The sequence below is a fragment of the Ostrinia furnacalis genome, unplaced genomic scaffold (assembly GCF_004193835.3).
Source record: "Ostrinia furnacalis isolate ACB-3 unplaced genomic scaffold, ASM419383v2 OfSCF6937, whole genome shotgun sequence".
Taxonomy (NCBI): domain Eukaryota; kingdom Metazoa; phylum Arthropoda; class Insecta; order Lepidoptera; family Crambidae; genus Ostrinia; species Ostrinia furnacalis.
The window spans coordinates 84,938-110,198 of record NW_021137176.1 but is presented as its reverse complement, the minus strand read 5'-3'; the positions used below and the strand labels follow the sequence as shown (position 1 = coordinate 110,198).

Genomic DNA, 25,261 nt, shown 5'->3' with positions numbered 1-25,261 from the left:
GAGTCTAATATTTTCTAATTATTTGTCTGACGGACAAATAATTGAAATGGCTATGCCAGATTTTGTATGGAAAGTGGCGTCTTTTTTTTTTCGCGCGGCCATCGACCAAACTTTGTTTTTTGATTACAAAATAGTGTAATAAACCAAACTTACTATGGCATGTATACCTCTAAACTCAGTCTGAACTGAGTTACGAGCATTAGAAGTTTGATGATTTTCATACTAGATTTGCTTTTTGTGCGCAAGTTTTGTAAGAAATTGCAACAAAATATTGCGCTATTTTTTTATTGCGCTGATTCTGCTTCATACTGATGTCTGGAGCCTTTAATGGATGATATTGTTTGTTTACACATACAATCTCACTATTTTGTTGCAATTTCTTACAAAACTTTGCGCGCAAAAAGCAAATCTAGTATGAAAATCATCAAACTTCTAATGCTCGTAACTCAGTTCAGACTGAGTTTAGAGGTATACATGTCATAGTAAGTTTGGTTTATTACACTATCTTGTAATCAAAAAACAAAGTTTGGTCGATGGCCGCGCGAAAAAAAAAGACGCCAATTTCCGGCATTGTCTTTTGTCATCTAGCCTATTTCAGTAATTACGCTGGCTCTCTTTCTTACCCTTCATACCGCAATGCTCGCATTGCTGCTTTGTGTGTGGTACTATCCAGGTGTCATAGAGTTATACCAAGTAGTATTAAGTACATATTATTATTTGTATCTGTTTGCATTTGTATCAAATCACAATAATTGTTTTGTTTTTAGGTTATTGCGTCGATTTTAGAAGAATGGAACTGTCGCGACAAAGTGGTGGCCATTGTAACGGACAATGCAGCGGTAATGATAAAAGTAGCAGAAAATCTGAAAATTCGCCATATTCCTTGTTTTGCCCACAATTTGAATTTAATTGTTAAAGATGTTGTTCATAACTGTACAGAACTTAAGGCTTTATTTGATAAATGTAAAGCGATTGTTACTTATTTTAGACATAGTACGTTAGCTTCTGACAAACTAAAGAAGATTCAACGAGACTTGCAAAAGAAAGAATTAAAATTAATACAGCATGTCGATACAAGATGGAACAGCTATTTTCATATGTTAAGTCGGATAAACGAAGTGAGAGATGAATTGACGCTGGCTCTTAATCAAAATCCTAATGCACCGCCGAACCTAACTGCGAATGAATATTCTTACTTAGGCGAAGTCGAAAACATATTTGCGCCGATTGAATCTGCAACAGAAGCCATATCTGGTGAAGAATATGTTACATTATCGTTGTCAATTCCGCTAATAAAAGGAATATTACTACAATTTGCTACGCTGGAAAAGGAACCGATGTCAGACTTTGCAAGAGCTGTCCTAGACATTATAAAAATATCAATAGCCACGAAATTGAAGCCTTATGAAAAGAGATCTCCTTGCGCTATTGCAACGCTATTAAATCCACATTTTAAAAAAATGGGGTTTAAAACTGACGCTGACGTCGATAGGGCAATCCAAGCTGTCCAAAAGGAGTATTCGTCGTATTTATCAACATTGAATAAACATCAATTTAAAGAACAAACATCATCGCCGACAAGCGCAGATGGAAACTCCGAGCTAGAAAGTTCGTCGGAGGAAATGGTAGTCCCGACAACAAAATCAAAACGAAGCGATTTGCTTTCCTATCTGCAACCTCAAAATCAAACAAGCAGCACAAATCCCACTGCAGACGCAATTATTGACGTAAGGCAGTATGTTGAGAAGCCCATCATACCCAGGTCAAGTTATCCTATAGAGTACTGGTCATTCAGTCAAAGTAATCTGAAGCATATTGCATTAAAATATCTATGTGTTCCCGGAAGCTCAACGCCTGCGGAAAGAATATTTTCGAAGGCAGGTCAAATTATAACTGAGCGCCGTAATCGTTTATCGGGCGACCACATAAACGAACTACTTTTTATAAATATAAACAACAAAATTTTCAAAAAGTAATTACATTTATTATATAAAATATTCAATTTCAATTTCTGTTCTACAAGTTCTACAAAGTATTTTGTAAGCCACTTTATGTTGAAAATTATGTGTAAATCAAAATGCTAGATTAGTGATTAAAACAGTTTGATTAAGCCTACTTCGTGCGTTTCTTGATTTATTGTGAATAATTATATTTTCTTAAGAATCACATCTCAGATTTTTTCAATGCCTGTCTAAAGCCCAGTCTGTGAGCACGTAGAACTTTGTCCAATGACCCAAAGCTACCCATCCTTATCGCTCGCGCGTAATTATATTGCTGTCGCGACTGTGCGACGGGCGTCTGCAGTGAGTGTTCGAGCGCGACAGCAATATAATTACGCGCGAGCGATAAGGATGAGTAGCTTGGAGTCATTGGACAAAATTTTACAAAGTCAAAGTCAAAATTTCTAAGTTCCTTGGCAAAAAAAAAATTGGGAAACCCTGGTTTAGACTAATAAATAGTTCTTACAAATCGTCATTTTGCTCTTAAGGAGCCTCTACATGTCTCATAATCTTTTTACCCTACAACGCTTTTTATGCCGCAACAAACTCACAAACTCAGTCACCACTGTCTGCTGGTTAATATAAATAAATAGAAATAGTAGTGGTAGGTACATTCGATTCAGGAGCAGTTCACTGAATTTACCATGCATTTTTGTATGGTGTATCTTATAAGAATGGGTATACAAGATTGCGTGGTATATTAAACAAGGTAGTGACGTGCTAACTGCTAATATCTAGACTTACATATTAAGATACTAGTAGAAATGACTCGCATACACATATTTGAATAACTTGGATTGACCAGTCCCCGAAAGCAGCGCCTGACCCTGTTCACAGACATGACGAGTGAACCAGCCATCGCTTCACTCGACCATATTAGAGGGAATGTAACGACCCGCCTCACTACGCCACCACCCCAGAAACATTTTAGTGAGAATGACAATTCCAAGTGCGCGCTTACAGACCAGACTATACACATTTTTATTGTCTTTAACTTTTAATCACTAAAACTGATCTGAGTGGGGTTTAGTGATTAAAACTAAAAGACTGTACAAACATGTTTCATTTTTTAATAATTGGTTTCATTTAGAAGTAATCACAATCAATCAAATTAAGGCGCTAGTGCGTGCACGATGGGCCCTTAATCTGATTGATATTTTTCTATTACTTTTAAAATTTCAGTCATTACTCTAATTTTTTTAGAGGGCGGGAGGTTTTTAATTTCTTCAGCTACTATGTTTCCAAAATGATAGTGAACAGTTGATTTGTTATGCACGTCTTTTGTTTCATCATGCATAGTTTGAACGCCAATATCCACGTTATTGTCTTGGATTTCATCCTCATTTTCGCTGCTATTAAAATCCTTTTGAGCATCGTGTGTGCATTTTTCGGTACATTGATGTAGTTTGATTGGTTTGGTTCTAGAATATTCAGTTCCAGTTGTACATCTAGTTGATAAGCCGGTTAAATTTGATTTTTGTGTACTACTAGTTCTGCTCTTTGTATAGCTGTCAAACAAATCTTCGGTTTCAGTTTGGCTTTCAGGAATCATGGTTTTTGGTTTACCTAGAAAAAATTAAGACAAATAAAGATAAATCTTTTCTACTTGTTTATTTTCATTACAACACCTTTAGTGTAAGTAAGCATTAACTTGTACGTGCAAAATTACTTTTCATTACTCATACTCGGAAAGTAGGTCTGAAGTTGCCTGAGGAGCGGGTTGATTAGCAATACTTTTCAGCCCTAAGGTCCAGAACACACGGTGAAACGCAATTGCAACGAAACTACAACTTCTAGTTACTTTTGAGTTGCATCTAAGTTTCTGCCATAGATTCCGTTGAGAGACCACACATGACGCGACCATTTCAAACCGGTTTCAAACTGGTCGCGTCATGTGTGGTCTCTCAGCGGAATCTATGGCAGAAACTTAGATGCAACTCAAAAGTAACTAGAAGTTGTATTATAGTTTCGTTGCAATTGCATTTAACCGTGTGTTCTGGGCCTAAGGAGAATCGTTTTCAACTGACAGCTGTCAAATTATAAAACAAAAACTAGTTCTATTTTCACATTTCTATTGAACCATGTTCCAACTTTCTGTACAGCCAGTTAATTTCACCATAAACTTTAAATAAATATCATGTCACTGAAGTTGTTGATTTAAAAAAGTAAAATAAAGTTCAGAAGCAAGTCTCCCTCAATCTATCGTATTATTATTAGGTTACTCCTATCTAGGAGTAACCTAATAATAATACGATACGAGAGTCAGCTTATAACCCCATTTACCTAACACCCTGTATAGATAGGATAGCATTAAAACAGCAAGTTATGAGTATAATTTATCTTTATTAACCTTTTGAGCGCCACGGTCTTTTAAAGAAGACAATAATCTACACAACATTTTCTTTGTTAAAAGTAGGTAGGTACATTTAACAAATCAGCAACCACATTCGTGTCATCCAATATTTTCGGAACCTTGCTTCGATATTCTGCGCACTGTACTTTCAGACACACCTAGAACAACAAAAATAAAATAGGTAAATAGAGTAAGTAAAAATCATCACCCACATTCGTGAATTAGTGTCATTTCAGTATTTTCGGAACCTTTGCTTCGCTATTATTCGCACTGTACTTTCAGACACACTTATAACAACAAATAAAATTTACTGGAGTAAAATAAGCCCACTTTCTGTTTACAACTTTAACAAAAGTGGGTTTGAGATATATTAGATAATTCATTATACAAAGTTATAAACAATTTACTTCACTTCAATGAGAATGTCACAATAATTTATAACGATCATGACAATATGATCTTTAGTCGCACTAAATCACCACAACATTAACCAAATTTTTTATTTGTAAAATATAACCTTTAAAATTAAATAATCAGCTGATTGAGCATAATAATATTTATGATTTAGTAATTATTCCATCACTTACTCACCAGTTTGATCTGCTGTACTTTGGTAAATATCCTCCAGATTAGTTATCAAAGATCCGACTTGAAGTTTTGCCAAACATCACAAGTTAACCTTATAATATTGTATCACGAGAACCGCCATGGATGCACTTAATCATGATGATTCGTCATTACAATGTTTACCAATCACTTAATCACACACATATAGATATAATCAGTGTTGCTAGAAATAAAGTGGTTTAGGTCCGAAATAATTAATTTCTACTCTTTTAAGTCGCACTGTACTTACCTTTGTATGCCATTTCAAAAGGCTTTGTGTCTTTTTCAGGTCGGTATCGGTAACAATATTTTTTCTTTTTTAAATATGTCGGCCCCTAATGTTTCTCGTTGAATTACATTACTGTTAAAACATACCCAATACTATTGCAAATTTACAGACTATCGATAGTCTTAAATAATCGATACTATCGATAGTATCGATACTATCAATAGTTTTTTTATTTACTAGCAACAATACTATCGATAGTATCGATACTATCGATAGTTTATTCTTCGCGAGCAGCAATACTATCAATAGTATCGATAGTATTGCGCTCATCCAATAGTATTGCCTTGTTTTGGCCTATCGATAGTATCGATAGTATCGATATTATCGATACTATCGATAGGCCTATCGATGGAGAAGGCTTTTTCGAATGAAAACTATCGATAGTTTTACTATCGATAGTTCGGCAACACTAATTTTCACTCATACCATAGAATAATAATAAATANTCCACTGCTGGACAAAGGTCTCCCCTAAGAATTTCCACAAAGACCGGTCTGCGCTGCTCGCATCCAGGCACCTCCCGCGACCTTCACCAGATCGTCGGTCTACCTAGTGGGAGGCCTGCCTACGCTACGTCTTCCGGCTCGTGGTATACTCGGTACCGAAAGCTTACCGAGCACCTATATTTTAATGGAGCGAAATCATGATTGAATCCCTGACCCCCTGACTCACCCAGCAGGCTCAATGTCAGCGCAGAGAGCGTGTNTTCTGAAACTTGACTGAATGACTGGAGCGGGACTCTGGCTTCGCTCGCTCGGCTGGTGCGTTGTGGTCACAGTTCTAACCTAACCTAAACCAATAATTATGAATAGCACCGATTCGTTTCTGGAACTTGACTGAATGACTGGAGCGGGACTCAAGTATACGTGCTAATTCTAATGCCAACAAACTTGAACTTTAAGTTTAATATATCGTCAAAGAAAGAAATCTAAACAAAAAAGATATTACTTTGAATAATAGTGTAAAATATGGTTATGTTTAGAAAATCTAGGAGAACAAATAAAAGTATAATAGATGTTTATTGCTAATGACATTATGAAGTTGAATGATTCGGAATTATGAACATTAGAGACAGAGTAGTTAGGAATTGTGATTGTTAGGATGAAAAATTTTAGGAAGAACATTTTCGGACTTCCAATTTTCGGAGTTGAAAATTTAGGTGAACTTTGGCGCACCCGGCTCTGAGAGCGTCGGGCCCGCCGCACGACCGTGCGGTAGACCTACCAACCCGTGCCGCAGCACGAGTGTCACGCGGGCTCACCCTGGGAAACTAGTCCCTATTGCTGCGGCAATAAGAGCTACACTAACCTGTAGTAGCTCTCAAGGCGTCGGGCCCGCCGCACGCGCCGCAGCGCTTGGCGGCTAAAGCTGCGTCCCGCACCGCCTGCCAGCCCGCGCCGCAGCACGAGAATATCACGCGGTGGCTTTGCCTGCGAAAACGTGCACTATTATGCTAAGAACTTACGGCGCGATTTTTACCCGCACCCGCGGCGGTTGTGGAATGAGGGCTATCGTTTTTATTATTATTATTACAAGCTTTATATTGACTTCACTTGTAGGTATGTTTGGGACAAATCTTGCAACTGAATTTAAGACCAGTTCTCCTCAACCGATTGAGATGACAATGCAATGTTATGGTACCATTGAGCTGGTTTGATGATGGAGTCAGGAGGTAGCCATAGGAACTCGTAAACGAAACGGCGGAAACGTATAGAGTTTGTGTTCGTTGAATTCCTCTTCCCGAGCACTTTGGTGCTAAATGATGACCAGGGCTCTGAGATTGAGATACAACTAAAAAGTGTAAAATAAAATTAGTTGGTGTCACTGTCTTCGCTACTAGCAAGTGACAGGATATTACTCAACAGTGGCGCTAACTGGTGAGCGCTAAAACGATAGCCCTCATTGCGGTTTTATTTCAAAACTCATGGGAACGGTTATTTGGGCGGTTATTCTAAAAAAATCGCGCCGCGCGCTAAGTCACTGGTACAAAATGGTCGCCGAGGCTGCGGTTACCGCGGTCCACGCGATTCTACTAGTCGACCGCCGGTGCCGCGTGAACGTCTCATAAAAAGATTATGAGACATGTAGAGGCTCCTTAAGAGCAAAATGACGATTTGTAAGAACTATTTATTAGTCTAAACAAATAAAGAAATTTTGACTTTGACTTTGAACCCGCATACAACCGCGCCCGCTGCGGGTGAAAACCGCGTCGTGAGTTGTGCATTAGTTTTTACATAAGTATCTGCATTCTACAGAAGCTGCGGGCCCGAAACCGCCGCGGGTGCGGGTGCGGGTGAAAATCGCGCCATAACTCCTTAGCCTTACTATGGGAATAAAAATATGTTTATTCTACATAAAAACATACATACACACACACTCGAAAAACATAACCCTCCTTCTGACGCAGTCGGATAATAAAAAAAGACAAACTTGCCCGCTCGTTGTAGGCGGCGCGCGCACGGACTGGCGCCAGGCGGACGGCGCCTTCATGGCGGCGTCGATGGCCGCGCGAGCATTCGCCGCTAAACGCTCGCTCTCACCCGCACGCACGTAGTCCGTGATGAACGCGCGCAGCGAGCATTCGCCGCCCCTGTGAAAACGAAACATTCAGGTCCAGTTGCACCACCTAACTTTAACGGTAACTATAACGACAAGTGCTTTTAGTATGGTGTTTGACAGATTTTTGACATTTGTCAAAGTAAAATTAGAATGGTGAACTTCGAAGTTGCGCTTGCAAAATAAATCGGCGAGTGACGTCACGCCACTAACGGATTAAGCCGTTTTTTGACTTGTCGGCGCGGCAGCAGCAAGACATCTGCACACTCAGTATTTTTCGTTCGTTCGTTCGAAAAAGTTCATTTCAGCCGAAAGACATCCACTGCTGGACAAAGGTCTCCCCTAAGAATTTCCACAAAGACCGGTCTGCGCTGCTCGCATCCAGGCACCTCCCGCGACCTTCACCAGATCGTCGGTCTACCTAGTGGGAGGCCTGCCTACGCTACGTCTTCCGGCTCGTGGTATACTCGGTACCGAAAGCTTACCGAGCACCTATATTTTAATGGAGCGAAATCATGATTGAATCCCTGACCCCCTGACTCACCCAGCAGGCTCAATGTCAGCGCAGAGAGCGTGTAGATGTGGTAACACAGCGTGTAGATGCGCAGGATCAGGCCGGCACACTAGAGGATAGCGCTGTCACGGGACAATGGTCCCTATCACAAGTACATAAGGCTCACCCGGCGGGCTCGATGTCGGCACAGAGAGCGTGTAGATGTGGTAATACGGCGTGTAGATGCGCTGGGTCGGGCCAGCACACTAAAGCCTGGTCCGTGAGCACGTAGAATTTTGTCCAATGACCCCAAGCTACCCATCCTTATCGCTCGCGCGTAATTATTTTGCTTTAGCTGGTAGCGCTGTCACGGGAGAATGGACTTTATCATAAGTTCACGAGACTCACCCAGCGGGCTCGATGTCAGCGCAGAGTGCGTGTAGATGTGGTAACACAGCGTGTAGATGCGCAGGATCAGGCCGGCACACTAGCGGATACCGCTGACGTCGCGCGCCACTAGCGGCTGCCGGGGCCGCGCCTACTGGAATAACAGTAAAAGACAATTAAACCTCTGACATAGTAAGAGAGATTAGTAAGCTGAAGTGGCAATGGCAAGGCACACAGCACGCAGAACTGCTGACGGCCGATGAGGCAACTAGACTTCCACCTTCATCCCAGAAGAAATGGCACCCGGCACGGTATCCATTACTTTGCAAGCGTAGCGCAGGATATCCGCCCACACGGTGGACAGCTGACTTCATAAAGGAAGGCAAGGCACTATACATATTCCGCTTCCATTGCAGCAGGTTAATCTGGAAATCATTAGGAGAAGCTTATTCAGCAATGAAGGTCCTGTGGCTGAAATGATGGGGATGATAAATTAACGCAACTTCTCTTGATAAGCGAAAAGCGAACAAAGCGCCATTTAGGAGTCACTTTACTGACGCTAGCAGTGTGTATAAGTACTAGGAGAGCAGCACACAGGGCCGGATCTATCATATATTATGGCTTTTTGGGCTTCAGCCTAGGGCCCCGTGGATTCAAGAGCCTCCTAGTTAAGTGAAGTAAAAAAAAAAAATATTTAACTGTCTAATTGTCTAACTGAGTAATTAGTAGTATTAGCCCAGGGCCCCCTAAGCTCACGGCCCGGCCCTGGCAGCATATGAAAATTAAGATAGTATATGAAGAGTTATCAATGAGACTCACCATTGAGTTTAAACAGCTTAGGTCGTCGCCTCGTAGGGCGCTTCTTAGCGAAGTAGTCCGCCAAGCGTAAGTCAGCGCCTTGATCGCTGGCGGCGGCGCCGGGGCCTCGCACTAGTGCTAAGTTTACACTCTCGATGTCTAGGTATTCGGTTAGAAGAAGTTGGAGCTGAAAAGGAAATACGATTTAAGCTAACATATAAAACTTTGATGTGTTACTTGATGATGAGTCATAAAACTACACTAAAGCATTGTTGACAATATTGTTCATATATGCGGGCTGCGTTCACTTTGATCTGACTGCTGACTACAGAACGCATACAGTGTGGCAAATCCTTTATTAGAGCGATACAAAAATCCGGCTTGAAAGACCATTTCTATCATTACTCACCTTTGAAAAGATTGTAATCTATACTAATATTATAAAGCTGTAGAGTTCATTTGGTTGAACACGCTAATCTCAGGAAATACTTGTCCGATTTGCGAAATTATTTTTGGGCTACATAACATCATCCTACAGCCAATAGGGGCGCAACAGTAAAGAAAAATGTTGCAAAAACGGAAAATATTATTCAAACTATTTTCACGCGTATAATTTCGCGAGCACAGCTAGTGGTTATAATAGACTTACAACTTGTTGCACGGCGCTCCAGTAATGCTGTTCGGTGTGGAGGCACGAGTCGGGTATCCTATGCCTCTGCAGGGCAGCGCGCCACAGCTGTAACAGTCTGAAACAAGATTCATGTTGTTGACATTTACAAGTGAGTAATGTTTAGTTTATAGTATAACCACAGAATAATAATAAGTACTACGTACAGAAGTTTTACTTCGCGAAGGTATTTAAAAAAAATGTATGCTCAATGTCATTAACAATGTGGTGTAATTTAGCCTGTCTCAAGAGTCAAGCACCATTTTGTTGACAAACGTCAGTGATCGGCACTGCGCCGAAGCTATAGGGCTGACTTCGGTAAAGTGATGTGACGTGAGGTGCCAAACTGCGGAAAATGGCGGAGGAAATACATGATTTAGCATGAATTATCATGAATAATATTAACTACTTATTTACCTCTCAGTGTCTTGAGGCAACTTAAAAAAGTACATTCTGTGTTTTTATTATTATTTAGCACTTCAACTGGCATTGGATTCAACATCGGATTCTGACACTTTTACAGTTATGATACCATGAATATCAGTTTATGGTCCTAATTATTTTTATTTTATTTACGACCTTCGACCAGTTGGACACTTTAGATATCTTCTTGTAATAGTGTCAAACTGTCAATATCTTTTTAGCTTTTAACGCAAATCTAGTCTTCAAAGCAGTTTAATCGATTTATTTTATTTTCAAAATCGATATTTTATTGTCTATGATGGCCGCAGGAACATCACTATACATGGACTCCCAGCAATAAAGTACGGTAATGCCTCGTACAGATTTTATCGGCAAAAATAATGGAACTTGATAGGTTTTAGACCATGCCACGCACCAAAACGTCCGGAAGTTGTAATAGTATTATAGAATAAACGTTAAAAGACTTATTTATTTAATTTTTCAATGCTTAAGTGTCCATTAGAATGAAAGGGTGCTTAATGTATTAAAAAAAATAGAAAATAATTATGATGGGTTAATGTTTTTGGGCGGTTTTTTAGGCGGTTTCTGACAATGTCCTTTCATCAAAATCGGTTAAGTGGCGTGAAAGCAAGACAGACAGACAGAGTTACATTCGTATGTATAATATTAGTATAGATATAGATAGTATAGAAGTGTAGATGCCTTTTCCTAAGTAACAAATCTCAAAGTAACCTTTGCAGCCGCTATAAATGCATCTTCTATTCATAAGCTTGGTGAACCTAACGTTTGTATCAGGCTAGCCACCGTTCGTCCCTTCTCTGTCGCACCAGCCGCGTAGGGCGTTACGCCGTCTCCCTCGCACGGCAGGCGTCATCACTTCTAGGAGCTCTTACAAGCTATTAGGGACTTTATGGGTGGTGAAACAAGTCTTAGTTTTCTATATCACTCACCGTCTATTCCTGAGCATAGTGGCGCGGAATTCATGTGCAAGCGTCTGCACCAGGCTAGCCAGCGCTCGCCCCGTCTCTGTCACTCCCGGCGCGTCGGGCGTCACTCCATCTCCCTCGCACGGCAGGCGTCATCACTTCTAGGAGCTCTTGCAGGCTATTAGGCACTTTATGGGTGGTGAAACAAGTCTTAGTTTTCTATATCACTCACCGTCTATTCCTGAGCATAGTCGCGCGGAACTCATGTGCAAGCGTCTGCACCAGGCTAGCCAGCGCTCGCCCTTTCTCTGTCGCACCAGGCGCGTAGGGCGTTACGCCGTCTCCCTCCCACGGCAGGCGTCATCACTTCTAGGAGCTCGTACAGGCTATTAAGGACTTTATGAGTGGTGAAACAAGTCTTAGTTTTCTATATCACTCACCGTCTATTCCTGAGCATAGTGGCACGGAATTCATGTGCAAGCGTCTGCACCAGGCTAGCCAGCGCTCGCCCCGTCTCTGTCACTCCCGGCGCGTCGGGCGTCACTCCATCTCCCTCGCACGGCTCGACGTCATCCAGCGGCAATCCTGCGCCGTACTCGATGATTCGTTCCGATACGCTGCCGATCACTTCGAGGAGCTCGTCTTGGATTTGGACTTTGAATTTCTGGGAACAATGATTTCTATTGATGTTATGTGCGCTGTATAACTAAGCAATGCCTATGTGACCAAGTGGTAAGAAAAATAGTTAATAGCTAAATATTCAAAGAATCTACTGATTGAAACAACAACAAAAAAAATGTTCTAAAGTTCATGCGTCTATTGTGGAGTTGAATGCAATTATAATAATTAAATTAATATAAAAATAATTTTTATCCTATGTAGTTTTTGTTACGTTTTGTGGCAAAAAATTATTCCCGCTAACCCAAAGTTTTAGGTAACTTAATGCTGCAATGGGGGTTGAACACAATAGTTCAGCGGTCGACGAGGAACAAACTAGCGACCTTGAAGGTGGCAGAAGCAGTTTCCATCGAATCGATCTAGAAATTTTTGTGGCAAAATCTATAGCAGATCAAGCAGATAACTGTTGGGAAGCCAACAACGCACGGGAAGAGACGTGCGAGCGACGTACGATGAGTAACGTCACCTCAGGCCGACAGCGTCATCATTGGCTGCGCTCGGCTCACACACACGCCTTCGGGCCGTTTCAGCTCGGAATGACAACTTCTCAAAATGACAACCGGGTCGCAAAATGTCCACTTCTCGAAATGACAACTTCTTATTATGTCAACTTTGCTAAAAGACAACTTCTCATATTGTCTATTTCTCACAATGACAAATTCGCATTTGGTCAACTTCGTATAATGACAACTCTAGAAGAACTAGAACTCTAGAAATAATGAAAATAAAATATCAACAAGTAGTTCACATTATGGGAAGTTGACCAAATGCGAGTTTGTCATAGTGAGAAATAGACATTATGATAAGTTGTCTTTTAGCGAAGTTGACATTTTAAGAAGTTGTCATTTCGAGAAGTGGACATTTTGCAACCCGGTTGTCATTTTGAGAAGTTGTCATTCCGAGCTGAAACGCTTCGGACACCACCGTCGACGCACGATTACCGCGTAGTCCTAGATAATTTCTTGTAATTAGGCTGGCGAAAATTACAGCACCTATTTTTATACAGTCCGCTATTTTATTTACTACTAATATTCGTTAGGACCCTAACATAACAGTGACTGGATTCTTACCTCAGTGGCTTCCTTCAACTGCTCCAATACTCCCAATGCCTCGAGCGAAATCATGACGGTGGTCTCGAAGGTGCGGTCTTCCTCCGACAGTGATGCTTCATACTCGGGTGTAATATCTTGTAGATACGCGTCGGTTACTTCTTCGGTTTTGGTTAGCTCTAGAAAATGTGATAGATATGATACAGTTGCTAGTGCACAAGAATAAATCTTAAGAGCATCTATTTGCAACTACATAGATGTCAGGATATTTAGTCTACCTACAACAACATAAGATGGATGGCGTTAAGAAGACCTTTAAAGTTTTGAAGATTTTTCTCTGGCAAAATACAAAATTTTCTCGCTTTCTGGGACAAGGAAAAACCACTCATTAACGACCGTATTAACAAACGATGGTTGCTTAAGTAAAGCAGAAAATCGAACGCACAGCGATGAATAGATTTTTGATTGGTTCGTGTGTCACCCTGTACGTTCACGCGCAATGTTAGATTTCATAGTATTGCTTGTGTGGCAAAAGTTTTAATCAGACTACCCAGTAGGGATGTGGCACAAGTTCATACAAAAGTCCCTCTTACTTACCAGCTAACAGAAGCGCAGTGCGCCTTCTTGCAGACATCCGCAGTGAGAGCGGCCCGCGGTCGCCGCGGTACACCGCCTCGCTGATGCGACGCACGATTACCTCTACCAGCTCTTGTTTTTTGGCCTGTAAATAATAATAAAAATATAGTTTAACTTTGTGGGTATTTTTTGGATGTGAATAATTTGAACTTGTGTTAATTGTTCCTTTTAGTTAATGGTCACAGAATCTTTGTTCCATCCTAATGTAGCGTATTACGCAGAGCCTTTACACATTAGCGATTTGTTTGCGCCTTACAATCACATAAGACTTGACTTCATCCGGCTCGAAGGACCATTAAATAAATAAATAAATATTCTTGGACTACACTGCGCCTCTAGTCCCAAACTAAGCAAACCTTGTACAAGACATTGGCACCTTCCAATGAAATTAAATGTCATCCGGCTCGAAGGACTAGCGCTGAGGGTCACTGACCTCGAGGTGCTGTCGCGTGGCGTGCAGCGCGGTGACGTGCGCCAGCGTCGTGGCGGCCGTGTCCTGCGCCGCTCGTAGCGTGTGAGCCGCCGCTAGCACGCGGCCCGCCGCTACGAGAGAGCGGCTTTCACGCTCAGACACCACTACGCGCTCACTGTGATAATAATATTCATGTATAAGTTTAGGATTGAGAAAAATAGATGGCACTATCTTAACAATAGCACTGTCGTAAGAGATTTTTCTTGATATTAGCTCCTGTATTCACAAACATTACTATGAGGTCTCTCAGTGCGCGTGGACGTACAGGGTGACACACGAACCAATCACAGAGCTCTATTCAACGCTGTGCGTTTGATTTGCCGCTTCACTTAAGCAAGCATCGTTTGTGAATACAGGCGTAAGAAACACAAACTTAATTACGACAAGACTACTTCGCGATAGTGAAATGAAACCTGTTACTCAATCGAGGGGCAATACCAGAATCATTCATCATAGAAAACATTAGATCTGTATATTTTTTAATCAAGAAGCACTTGGGCTGCATCTCATGTGTGAAGAGTGAAGAACAGTTTGTGATAAATAAGTAAATAAATAAAAATCCTTGGACATTTTACACTACGCAACCTAAGCAATGCTTGTTATTATCATGTTGCATACTTCAGAAACAAAACTCAATAGCATGTACTAATTCAAATGTTGCATTTACTTACATGTCTGTCAACATCTGTAATGCATAGTGATGAGTCCTAGAATCCGCCCACAGTCGCTTCAGATCGTCCCTTCGCAGCTGCAAGAGACCACGGCAGGCGCCCAAACGCGCGACTGCCGCGTCACAGTGCTGCCCCCACACTGTTAGCGCTGCACTGACGCTGCTGAATTTCTGGAAAATATTAGAATGGTGTGAACCTTATGGAGGAGGGGTGTAGGCATAGGGCAGGATAGTAACAAAAATCAAAGCAACTAGCCATGTTAGGATATAGAGAATTTAACTATTCATAAGATGTTTCATTGCGTTGGAGCAGTTCTAGAGGAGTTACTTTTTTCAGTGTCACTAAAATAATTAGAGTAGTAATTAGTAAGAGGAATTTAAGACAAAAACGAACTATGAAGAAGATACGTTTCTATCCATCATTTTATTGTTTCTCTCAATAAATCAATATAAAACAATGGATGGAATGGATTGAAAATAAATAAATAAAATTAATAATGTGAAACTATAAATTGGAAAACATATTGACCAAGACTTTTTTTTTATTAATTCAAACGCAACACTGGCTCATTTCAAGAATATCTTTATTTTCTAGACTAACCTGCATAACGTCCATAATCTCTTGTGCATGCGCAGCGACCAGTTCATCGAGCCGTGCATCACTTTTCTTGTACTCCTTCTCCAACTTCGCCCTCTCTTTCTCGCGCTGTTCGTTTGTCTCACTCGCCGATAGGGTGCGGATCACTGACATCAATAGACCACTCTGCGAAACGGACAATTGAAAATGGTTCATCAAGATAAACATTCTCCCATTTTGTGTTACAGATGCTATGTTACAAGATGCTGTGTTACAAGAAATATGTGCAGTAATTAATGGTAAAGTAAGAGATGTCTCTCATTNAAATATTGTTGAATGTCCTCCAGAAGACAGATTGCAATAGAATAAGGGAAAAAAAAAATTTAATTACCTAATTGGACTAAACTACAAGCAACTTACAAGCTATCGAAATTATTTGAACCTTGCATAAGTACAATTATTTTTTTCGTTTTAGTACAACTGCATTTCAGAATAAAAGCATGTTTATAAAAAAGTTTTTTAATTATATTATTATAATTTTATTTTACACTTTTTAGTAGTATCTCAATCTCAGAGCCTTGGTTCAATTACAATACAATTTAGCACCAAAGTGCTCGAAAAGACATACCCAGCAAACCCAAACTCGATAAGTTTCCACCGTTTCGTTTAGGAATTCCTATGGCCACCTCCTGACTCCATCATCAGGACCCTGGACATCATCTAGTACTAAAGTGCTCGAATAGACAAATCCAACGATCCCAAATTCGATACGATGCCGCCGTTTCATTTAGGAGTTCCTATGGCCACCTCAGCCCCCTCATAACATTGCATTGTCATCGTACTTACATAAGTATACCAAATTTCAGCTCAATCGGATGAGGAAAATTCAGTTGCAAGAGTAACAGTTGTCCCACACATACCTACTAACAAGATAAGTGTCATTATAGTGATCTGGTTACAAAAACTGTTGTTTTGGGTTTTGGAAGTTCTGGAAGCCCGAACGTAGTACTTGTCAGAACGCGTTTTTCTAGCGTTTTTCAGCGTACCTGCTGTATCTTTTTGGTAAATAGTAGGTACTGGATTAACGATTAACGGACTTAGGATAATTTAACGGAAGTTAACGAGTCCGTTAACATTTTTTAAAGTTAACTTAAAAGTTAATCCGTTAATAGAAATGTTAACTTCGTTAATTAACGTTTAACGGATTAACGAGTTAATGCCCAGCTATGCTTGAAAGATATCAGGCATTCAATCTGAAACTCTTTCTATTGAAAGTTTCACTTGGATTTCTACCTGGAAACTACATCATTATGCACATGCTAATTAACGTACATTTTAGTTGGAACAAATTGTTAAATAAAACTAGTTCGTAAACTAGGTAATCAAATAATTTAGAAAAGTTAGTGACCAATAGATTCCATATAAAGTTGACAAACATGGATATAACTTACCGTTTCTTTTCCCTGTTTCACCCCGCGAGGAGGTTTTGTTGGTGGTGGTGAAGACATCTCGCTATCAGGAATAATTTTGGAAAAATTATTAAAAACTCCGCCCCTAAAAATTATCACCAACTTTTCACAAAATCAGAAACACAAATTGTAGGGATGTGCAAAGTACAGTTTTCGCCCTAGTTATCGATTTGATAAATTCATTGTCGAGAACTTTAATAATGAAAAAAGTTTCTCAGATCGTTATATTCGCTATAATAAATAGAACTTTGTTGTAACATCTTGTTTTTGTTGTAATGGTTGCACCCGCTTTCGTAGTAGGTAGGTTTCTTTTTAGTTCATAGATAAGAATATTTTAGTCTCCTGTGGGTTAGAATCTAACTTTAACCGTTAGATGAATCTGGTCACACCATGCAGTATTTAGTCGATTATGCACAAATGCATGCTTAAAACTGGAATACATATTTATCATTTAATTTTGTTGAAATCGATTTCTAGTTGAAATCGATTTCGACAAATGAGTGATTTACGCACATCTCTAAAGCTGTCGCTGTCAAATAAATTTGATGTTTTGTTTTTTACATAGCAAAGAAAATAAATTAGTCACTCACAACTAATTAAAAATGTATTGATTTGATATCGTACAAAATCATTAAATTAATAAGTGTAATCATAATAAATACAAAATTCAAAAAAGTCCANCTAGCACGCGACCCGCCGCTACGAGAGAGCGGCTTTCACGCTCCGATACCACGACGCGTTCGCTGTTGCAACATAGTAACAACATGTGTAAGTTTAGGTTTGGACCGATAGATGGCACTGTCTCATTTTGGATCACAGCATCGTAAGATTTTTTTTTATACAAAGGAACACGATTATAAATAAAAAAAACCAATGACAAGATAATTTCATCATTATTTCAGCCACGGGAAGTCTATCACTTCGTGATAATGAAAACCATTACTCAAAATTAAAAGGCAGGTCCAGATAAACATCATTCACATTGACAAGAATTAGATTTGTCATAGAATTGTATTTTTAACTAAAAAGCTCTACATTTCACCCATTTGGAAAGTGAAGAACACAGGTTGTGTCAGATAAGATATTATCATCATGTTGCTAACTTTTATCAGATACACATAACCATGAACAGTATTAAACTCAACTCCATAACTTCAACTTACATGTCAGTCAACATCTGCAATGCATAGTGATGAGTCCTAGAATCCGCCCACAGTCGCTTCAGATCGTCCCTTCGCAGCTGCAAGAGACCACGGCAGGCGCCCAAGCGGGCTACCGCCGCGTCACAGTGTTGTCCCCACACTGTAAGCGCTGCACTGACGCTGCTGAATTTCTGGAAAATATTTAGAGTGGTGTGAACCTTAAGCTTATGACCGCAGTCTGTGGAGGAACAGTATCTGTGGTCGCGATCCTCATCAGAGAAGAACCTTAAGAAGAATCAGAATCATCATTTATTGGCTTTAAATCAGTGGTTCTTAACCGGCAGTCGCGGACCACTGGTGGTCCCTGAAGGCATTCCAAGTGGTCCACGACGTGCACTTGCACACCTTGGTCCAAACCACTTTTAACTGATTTTTGCAGACAAACTGGTTTTGACCGATTATGAGGTGGTCCCTGACAAGACAGAAATTTGGTAAAATGGTCTCTCATGACTTAAAGGTTAAGAACCACTGCTTTAAATGAATGGAGCAGGGGTGTAGACACAGGATAGTATAGTAGCTAAAGCAACAGGTATAACAATCAAAGCAACTGGCGATGTTAAGATTTTGAGAATTTAATGATTGATAAGCATTAGAGTGGTTCTTCAGTCTTTAGTAGCAGTGGAACTTTTGTCAGTGTCACATAAATAATTAGAGTAAGAGGATTTTATGAGAAAATCTCAATTACAATTTACAAATAATAATAATAAGACAGTTTCTATTCATTATTTAGTTCTCTCAATACCATAAAATGGACAATGTATTGACTAAGACTTTTTTATTAATTAAAACGCAACACTGGCTCATTTCAAGAATATCTTTATTTTCTAGACTAACCTGCATAACGTCCATAATCTCTTGTGCATGCGCAGCGACCAGTTCATCGAGCCGTGCATCACTTTTCTTGTACTCCTTCTCCAACTTCGCCCTCTCTTTCTCGCGCTGTTCGTTTGTCTCACTCGCCGATAGGGTGCGGATCACTGACATCAATAGACCACTCTGCAAAACAGATAATTAAACTATAGCTCATAAAGACAAACATTCTCTCATTTTGTTACAGGTGTTATGTTACAAGATGCTGTGTTACAAGAAATATGTGCAGTAATTAGTGGTAAAGTAAGAGAGGTCTCTCATATAAGTTTCTAATTGGACTAAACTACGAGAAGCTAGAAGATACACTTGATATAATAGTGTTTAGAAGATAATTTAATATCAATTTTAAGGAAGAAAGGATGTGCAGAATCCGTATCAATTTTTTTTCTGCTTGAAAGCTTAGATTAAGGCTTTATTAATCTATGCTTGAAAGATCTCAGGCATTCATTCTGAAACTCTTTCTATTGAAAGTTTCACTTGGATTTCTACCTGGAAACTACATCATTATGCACATGCTAATTAACGTACATTTTAGTTGGAACAAATTGTTAAATAAAACTAGTTCGTAAAATAAGTAACCAATTAATTTAGAAAAGTTAGTGACCATGTAAAGTTGACAAACATTGATTATAAACGTACCGTTTCTTTTCCCTGTTTTACCCCGCGAGGAGGTTTTGTTGGTGGTGGTGAAGACATCTCGTTATCAGGAATAATTTTGGAAAAATTATTAAAAACTCCGCCCCTAAAAATTATCACCAACTTTTCACAAAATCAGAAACACAAATTGTAGGGATGTGCAAAGTACAGTTTTCGTCTTAGTTATCGATTTGATAAATTCATTGTCGAGAACTTTAATAATGTATAAAGTTTCGCAGATTGTTATACCTATTCGCTATAATAAATAGAAATTTGATGTAACATCTTTTTCTTGTTGTAATGGTTGCGCCCGGTAGATGAATCCTGGTCACACCAAAAAAAAAAAAAATTAATTTTGTTGAAATCGATTTCTAGTTGTAATCGATTTCGACAAATGAGTGATTTACGCACATCTCTAAAGCTGTCGCTGTCAAATAAATTTGATGTTTTGTTTTTTACATAGCAAAGATAATAAATCAGTCACTCACAACTAATTAATAATGTATTGATTTGATATCGTACAAAATCATTGAATTAATTAGTGTAATCATAATAAATACAAAATTCAAAAAAGTCAGATCAATTTACAATCTCATCATAAGTTTTTCAATTTTATAAAATCGGACAAGACAAAAAAAAGTAAAGTGTCACTGGTCGACAGTTGAAAACAAATTTTTGAAACGGGATTTTGTTGGATTTCTTTGTATAATTTATATATTTTCTAATATCTCCTCATCGCAATAATTTGTAAGTAAGTAATAGTGAGTGAAGTTAATTAGTTATGGATTACTCAACAATTAGCAATAAGACCAACTGTACCGAAGCTGAGGACATAACCAATGGCGAGCTCAGCGAGCGATACTATTTGCTCAAAAAGCAATACGATAACTTATCCAGCTCGTATGAGAGCATAAAACAGGAGTTACACGACACCAGACGATGCTATCAGACCGCTTTAGATGTACAGAGTCACTTGAATGCGGAGTTGGAGGGTTACCAAGCGGATGAAGGGCGGAGAAAGAATGAGGTGAATGCTCGCATTTCCTCGCTGCAGGAAGAGATTGCGTCGCTTCGGGAGCAGAGGACAGAGTTGGTAGACGTTCACACGAACGAGGTGAAGAAGTTTGAGGCGGAGATTCGTCGGTTGAAAGAGGAGCGAGCGTGCGTTGAACGGGCGAGTCCCGTGCGTGATACAGCGGAGTTGGACGAGGCGCGTGCTGCGGCGTCGTCTGCTCTTTCGGATGCAGCAGCGGCTAAGATGGCGTTAGAGGAGGCAAGAGCGGAGGTTGTGTCGTGGAGGATGAAGGCCGAGGAGCTGTTAAATGAGATGGGAGAGGTGCGGGCGGCCGCTGAGTTGAGGAGAGAGGAGTTAAGAGCTGCAGGGGAGAGAGAGGCGGCGGTTCTGGCGGACTTGGCTGAGGCCCGGGCCTTGCTGCACCAGTGCACTGACTCACAGGACTTACAGCCTCATGGTAATGATTCAACATCTATTTGAAACTATTATTCTTCATAATGTGCTTGTTAGATACTTAAATACATCCATTTCTGTGTCTAAATCATTATTTAGACTTATTTACTGACTACTTGGCCTTCTTAATTAGCCTACATTAACTATCTTACAATAAAAGCAATCAGTTCTATGTATGTATTTAACTTTTCTTTTTTGTGTTTCAGCCGCAAAAGGAAATTCAATATTTGCTGAAGTTGAAGATAAAAGACAAGAAATGGCCAAAAACCTCATTCAAATGAAGCAGACTAATTCTAGAGTAAGTTTAATCTTTTACTTATGTCCGGTAACTCCATTGGCAAATCTTAAAAGATAGTATTTAGCCTCTTTTCTTTTCAGAGTTTGCCTTTTATGTTTTCAATCAATGTTACTGTCTATAATCCTATGTAAACTTCTGTTGTAATTACTCCTTCTTAAAACATTTATTAACTGAACCAAACATTTGTTATTCCAGTTGAGGAGAGAATTGGCAAACAAGCAAACGGAAGTGGATGCGTTACTGCTTGAGAAGCAAACCATCTGGGAGCAGCAAGCCGGCGCCGCAGCACATTACGACAGGGAGCTCATTGGTGAGACACAAGTCATTACTTTGATTATTACTGCCAATATCTTTTACAATATGCAGTTTTACAATACCATTATTTTGGACTTTAGTCATAAGACACCCTGCAGACTGCAGATTTAGAGTAGGCGCACACCGTTGTTTTTTCGTCGGCCGATAGTTTAGTCGGGCAGTTGATCAGTATGGGCATGTATGGGAGTGCGCACACTACGCCGATTCGATTTGGCCGATTCTTCATACAATTTAAAATCGGGCACAACTATCGGCTAACTAAAACTCAACGGTGTGCACCTACTCTTAGTTTGCCGGCTGATACCAAAACAGCATAGTGTGTGCATTGCCATAAATGTTAAGGATTAAAAACCAAACTATAGGCTGACAAAATGTTTGTAGTCTACGGGTCAAAGCTGATAAAACTAAGACTACAATTTAATTATTTTGAACTTTTCCTTTTGTGTTTCAGAAAGTTATGAAGACCGTATCACACAGCTAGAAGGTCTCTGTGAGAGGCAAAGGAGAGAGTTGGCTCGGTGGTTCGGCAAGCTGTGTGAATCAAACGCCCAGGGCTGGCTGCCAGGAGTGCTTGATCACTTGAAGTAAGTTATTTTTAACACTTAAGGACTCGCGCCTTAATTTGTAACATTCATACTCGCTACCGGGTGCGCTGAACCCAGTATATAAAATCCTATGTATTTTTCAAAAACACTTAATAAAAGTGAAAACTACTTTATTAGAAGGATAATATGATATAAAACAAAGACAATTAGTAAACCAAATAATAATATTTATTGACTTTTTCTAAAATAACAACTTATTTAAGAAATTGAAGGTTTTTTGGTAAAATGAAGGTTATTTTTGAAAATTTCTGTATTTAATTATTTAAAATAANCGCGTGCTGCGGCGTCGTCTGCTCTTTCGGATGCTGCAGCGGCGAAGATGGCGTTAGAGGAGGCAAGAGCGGAGGTTGTGTCGTGGAGGATGAAGGCTGAGGAGCTGTTGAATGAGATGGGAGAGGTGCGAGCGGCCGCCGAATTGAGGAGAGAGGAGTTAAGAGCTGCAGGGGAGAGAGAGGCGGCGGTTCTGGCGGACTTGGCCGAGGCCCGGGCCTTGCTGCACCAGTGCACTGACTCACAGGACTTACAGCCTCATGGTAATTATTCATACATCTATTTTACACTAATTTACTTCATAATGTGCTTGTGAGGTACTTAAATACATCCATTTCTGTGTCCAAATCATTAATTAGACTTGTTTACTGACTGCTTGGTCTTCTTAATTAGCCTTCTAGCCTACAATAAAAGCAATTAGTTCTTCGTATGTTTACTTACTTTTGTTTTTTGTGTTTCAGCTGCAAAAGGAAATTCAATATTTGCTGAAGTTGAAGATAAAAGACAAGAAATGGCCAAAAACCTCATTCAAATGAAGCAGACTAATTCCAGGGCAAGTTATAATCTTTTATAATGTTTGAAAACTGCTTTGTTAAAATACTTTCTTGAGCCCCTTTCTCTCTTTTCAGTGTCTAATGCCTTTTATGTTTTCAATCAGTGTTCTGTCTTTTAATCTTATTTTAAAATATTAAATAACTGACCAAACATTTGTAATTCCAGTTAAGGAGAGAATTGGCAAACAAGCAAACGGAAGTGGATGCGTTACTGCTTGAGAAGCAAACCATCTGGGAGCAGCAAGCTGGCGCCGCTGCACATTACGACAGAGAGCTCATTGGTGAGACACTAATCATTTGTTTATAACTGCCAATATCTTCTCCTTGTTTATTTGGTGGTACAGACATGTTTATGGTAAATATACTGCCAATACCAGTTCATAATTTGCAGTTTTAAGTCCTACAGGACTTTACTCAAAATGAAACAGGGGCATTTAGGGGTGTTTTCTATGTATTTACAAAAAAAAAGTATTTAAGTATGTTTATATCCGTTGTCTAGTACCCATAGTACAAGCTTTGCTTAGTTTGGGACTAGAAGCACAGTGTAAAATGTCCAAGGATATTTATTTATTTATAAAGAAAATGCTGCTTTCCTGTTATGACTATCACAGGAAAATGTCTCTATTTTTTAACAGACTTTAAACAAAAGGTTTCTACCTAATAAATTCAATTAATTAAAGCCTGCATACTAATAATGAATTTGAATTTATATTTAAACTTTTGAGGTCCTATTTGTAATATGATTTATTTTGGTGTTTCAGAAAGTTATGAAGATCGTATCACACAGCTAGAAGGTCTTTGTGAGAGGCAAAGGAGAGAACTGGCTCGGTGGTTCGGCAAGCTTTGTGAATCAAACGCCCAGGGCTGGCTGCCAGGAGTGCTTGATCACTTGAAGTAAGTTGAAGTCATTAAAGTATCATGGAAAATAATTACAAGTTTTTGCTGCTGTATCTTTCTTTATGCTAACCAAAATTACCAAAAAATATTTTTTTTTCCTGACCAGCAAGCGGCTGTTTTGTTATTTAACTGAATTTTCTGCTGTCATTCTCGGGCTGATAAGATTGTAACCAATTTAAGGATTGTTTCAAAAATGTCACCTTAAACCATCTGAACTATATCATTGTAAGGTTAAAATTCGTCCAGTTCTTTTTGGAGGCATTTTGTTTTTTTGGAACTATTTATGTCACTGTGGTCAGCTTCACATGCTGTCTGAGCAATCTTCTGATAAAATTGAATGCAACTTCAGATCCGAATGCGAGCAACTGCGCGCCGAAGTGCTATCTCTCGGCGCCGCTCAGCTGGCCAGCTCCGCACAAGTCCGCGAGTTACGCCGGAAACTGGCGCGCGCCGCCGCCCCCGCCGCCGCCGGCTCGCCCGCCGGAAAACCGCCACATGTAGTTGAGAAAGACTCATTGCCCAGAGCGTTACAAGTGCGGAGCAGGCCGTCGCCCGATGACGTTAAGAAGAAAGTGTCGTTTAATTAAAGTTTAAAGTAAGTTGAAAGTGCCTTCTGTTTATTAATAACACTGCTGTGGTGCCTTTAGATAAATAAAGTTATCACCTGATCATGTGAAGGAGATACTAATGTTAAAATGTAGGCAACTGGTTTCTAAATCAAGGTTTTGTAAGATTTTATAGCAAATTCTAATTGATTTGAATTTTCGATTCTCCATTAGGGATTCCTTTAAAACCATGTAAGTTTAGAATAGCTGGTTCTATACAGTCTAGGTGTTATTATAAGTATTTCACGTTAAATATTTTTTTACAAGTGGTTTACGTAAAGAAAATTATTATTTTTGATAGCGAAATAAGTGCCTAAAGACTAAGCTGTAAATAATAAAAATCAAAATATAATATTAATACACAACATGAGTTTTTTATTTATTTATTGCTGTTATCTAATACAATACATACTTTATGTATTATTTTCGAAAACATTTCTATTGCTTTAAGGAAATGAATAATTTATATTGGGACATAAGCAATTTGGTATG

The 25,261-nt window shown here is 39.5% G+C and overlaps 2 protein-coding genes across 2 annotated transcripts in view; one reads left to right on the top strand and one right to left on the bottom strand.

The window, feature by feature from the left end:
* Nucleotides 1–19,927, bottom strand: part of Sec8 (exocyst complex component secretory 8) — a 37,809-nt gene extending 17,882 nt beyond the window's left edge. The window contains exons 1-12 of the mRNA XM_028318587.1: nucleotides 19,761–19,927; nucleotides 19,086–19,247; nucleotides 18,213–18,382; nucleotides 14,295–14,448; nucleotides 13,823–13,946; nucleotides 13,247–13,404; nucleotides 11,939–12,162; nucleotides 10,132–10,228; nucleotides 9,504–9,669; nucleotides 8,706–8,838; nucleotides 7,683–7,838; nucleotides 6,557–6,678 (exon numbers count right to left, since the gene is read on the bottom strand). Of these exons, the coding sequence (XP_028174388.1) occupies nucleotides 6,557–6,678; nucleotides 7,683–7,838; nucleotides 8,706–8,838; nucleotides 9,504–9,669; nucleotides 10,132–10,228; nucleotides 11,939–12,162; nucleotides 13,247–13,404; nucleotides 13,823–13,946; nucleotides 14,295–14,448; nucleotides 18,213–18,382; nucleotides 19,086–19,247; nucleotides 19,761–19,817 (1,723 nt within the window). The 5' untranslated portion in view covers nucleotides 19,818–19,927. The remainder of the gene's footprint in view (nucleotides 1–6,556; nucleotides 6,679–7,682; nucleotides 7,839–8,705; nucleotides 8,839–9,503; nucleotides 9,670–10,131; nucleotides 10,229–11,938; nucleotides 12,163–13,246; nucleotides 13,405–13,822; nucleotides 13,947–14,294; nucleotides 14,449–18,212; nucleotides 18,383–19,085; nucleotides 19,248–19,760) is intronic.
* A 486-nt stretch (nucleotides 19,928–20,413) lies between these two features.
* Spindly (spindle apparatus coiled-coil protein 1 spindly) lies at nucleotides 20,414–25,091 on the top strand. The gene is made up of 5 exons (XM_028318589.1): nucleotides 20,414–21,229; nucleotides 21,432–21,523; nucleotides 21,719–21,833; nucleotides 22,290–22,422; nucleotides 24,514–25,091. The coding sequence occupies exons 1-5, from the start codon at nucleotides 20,539–20,541 to the stop codon at nucleotides 24,749–24,751; spliced, it is 1,269 nt and encodes a 422-aa protein (XP_028174390.1). The 5' UTR covers nucleotides 20,414–20,538; the 3' UTR covers nucleotides 24,752–25,091.
* Nucleotides 25,092–25,261: the final 170 nt, after the last annotated feature.

Excerpts from the sequence above, each read along its gene's own strand:
- Spindly (XM_028318589.1), top strand. The coding sequence starts at position 20,539 with ATGGATTACTCAACAATTAGCAATAAGACCAACTGTACCGAAGCTGAG. Across the intron at positions 21,230-21,431 it reads ACAGGACTTACAGCCTCATG|CCGCAAAAGGAAATTCAATA; the intron begins GTAATGATTCAA and ends TTTGTGTTTCAG. Across the intron at positions 22,423-24,513 it reads GGAGTGCTTGATCACTTGAA|ATCCGAATGCGAGCAACTGC; the intron begins GTAAGTTATTTT and ends ATGCAACTTCAG.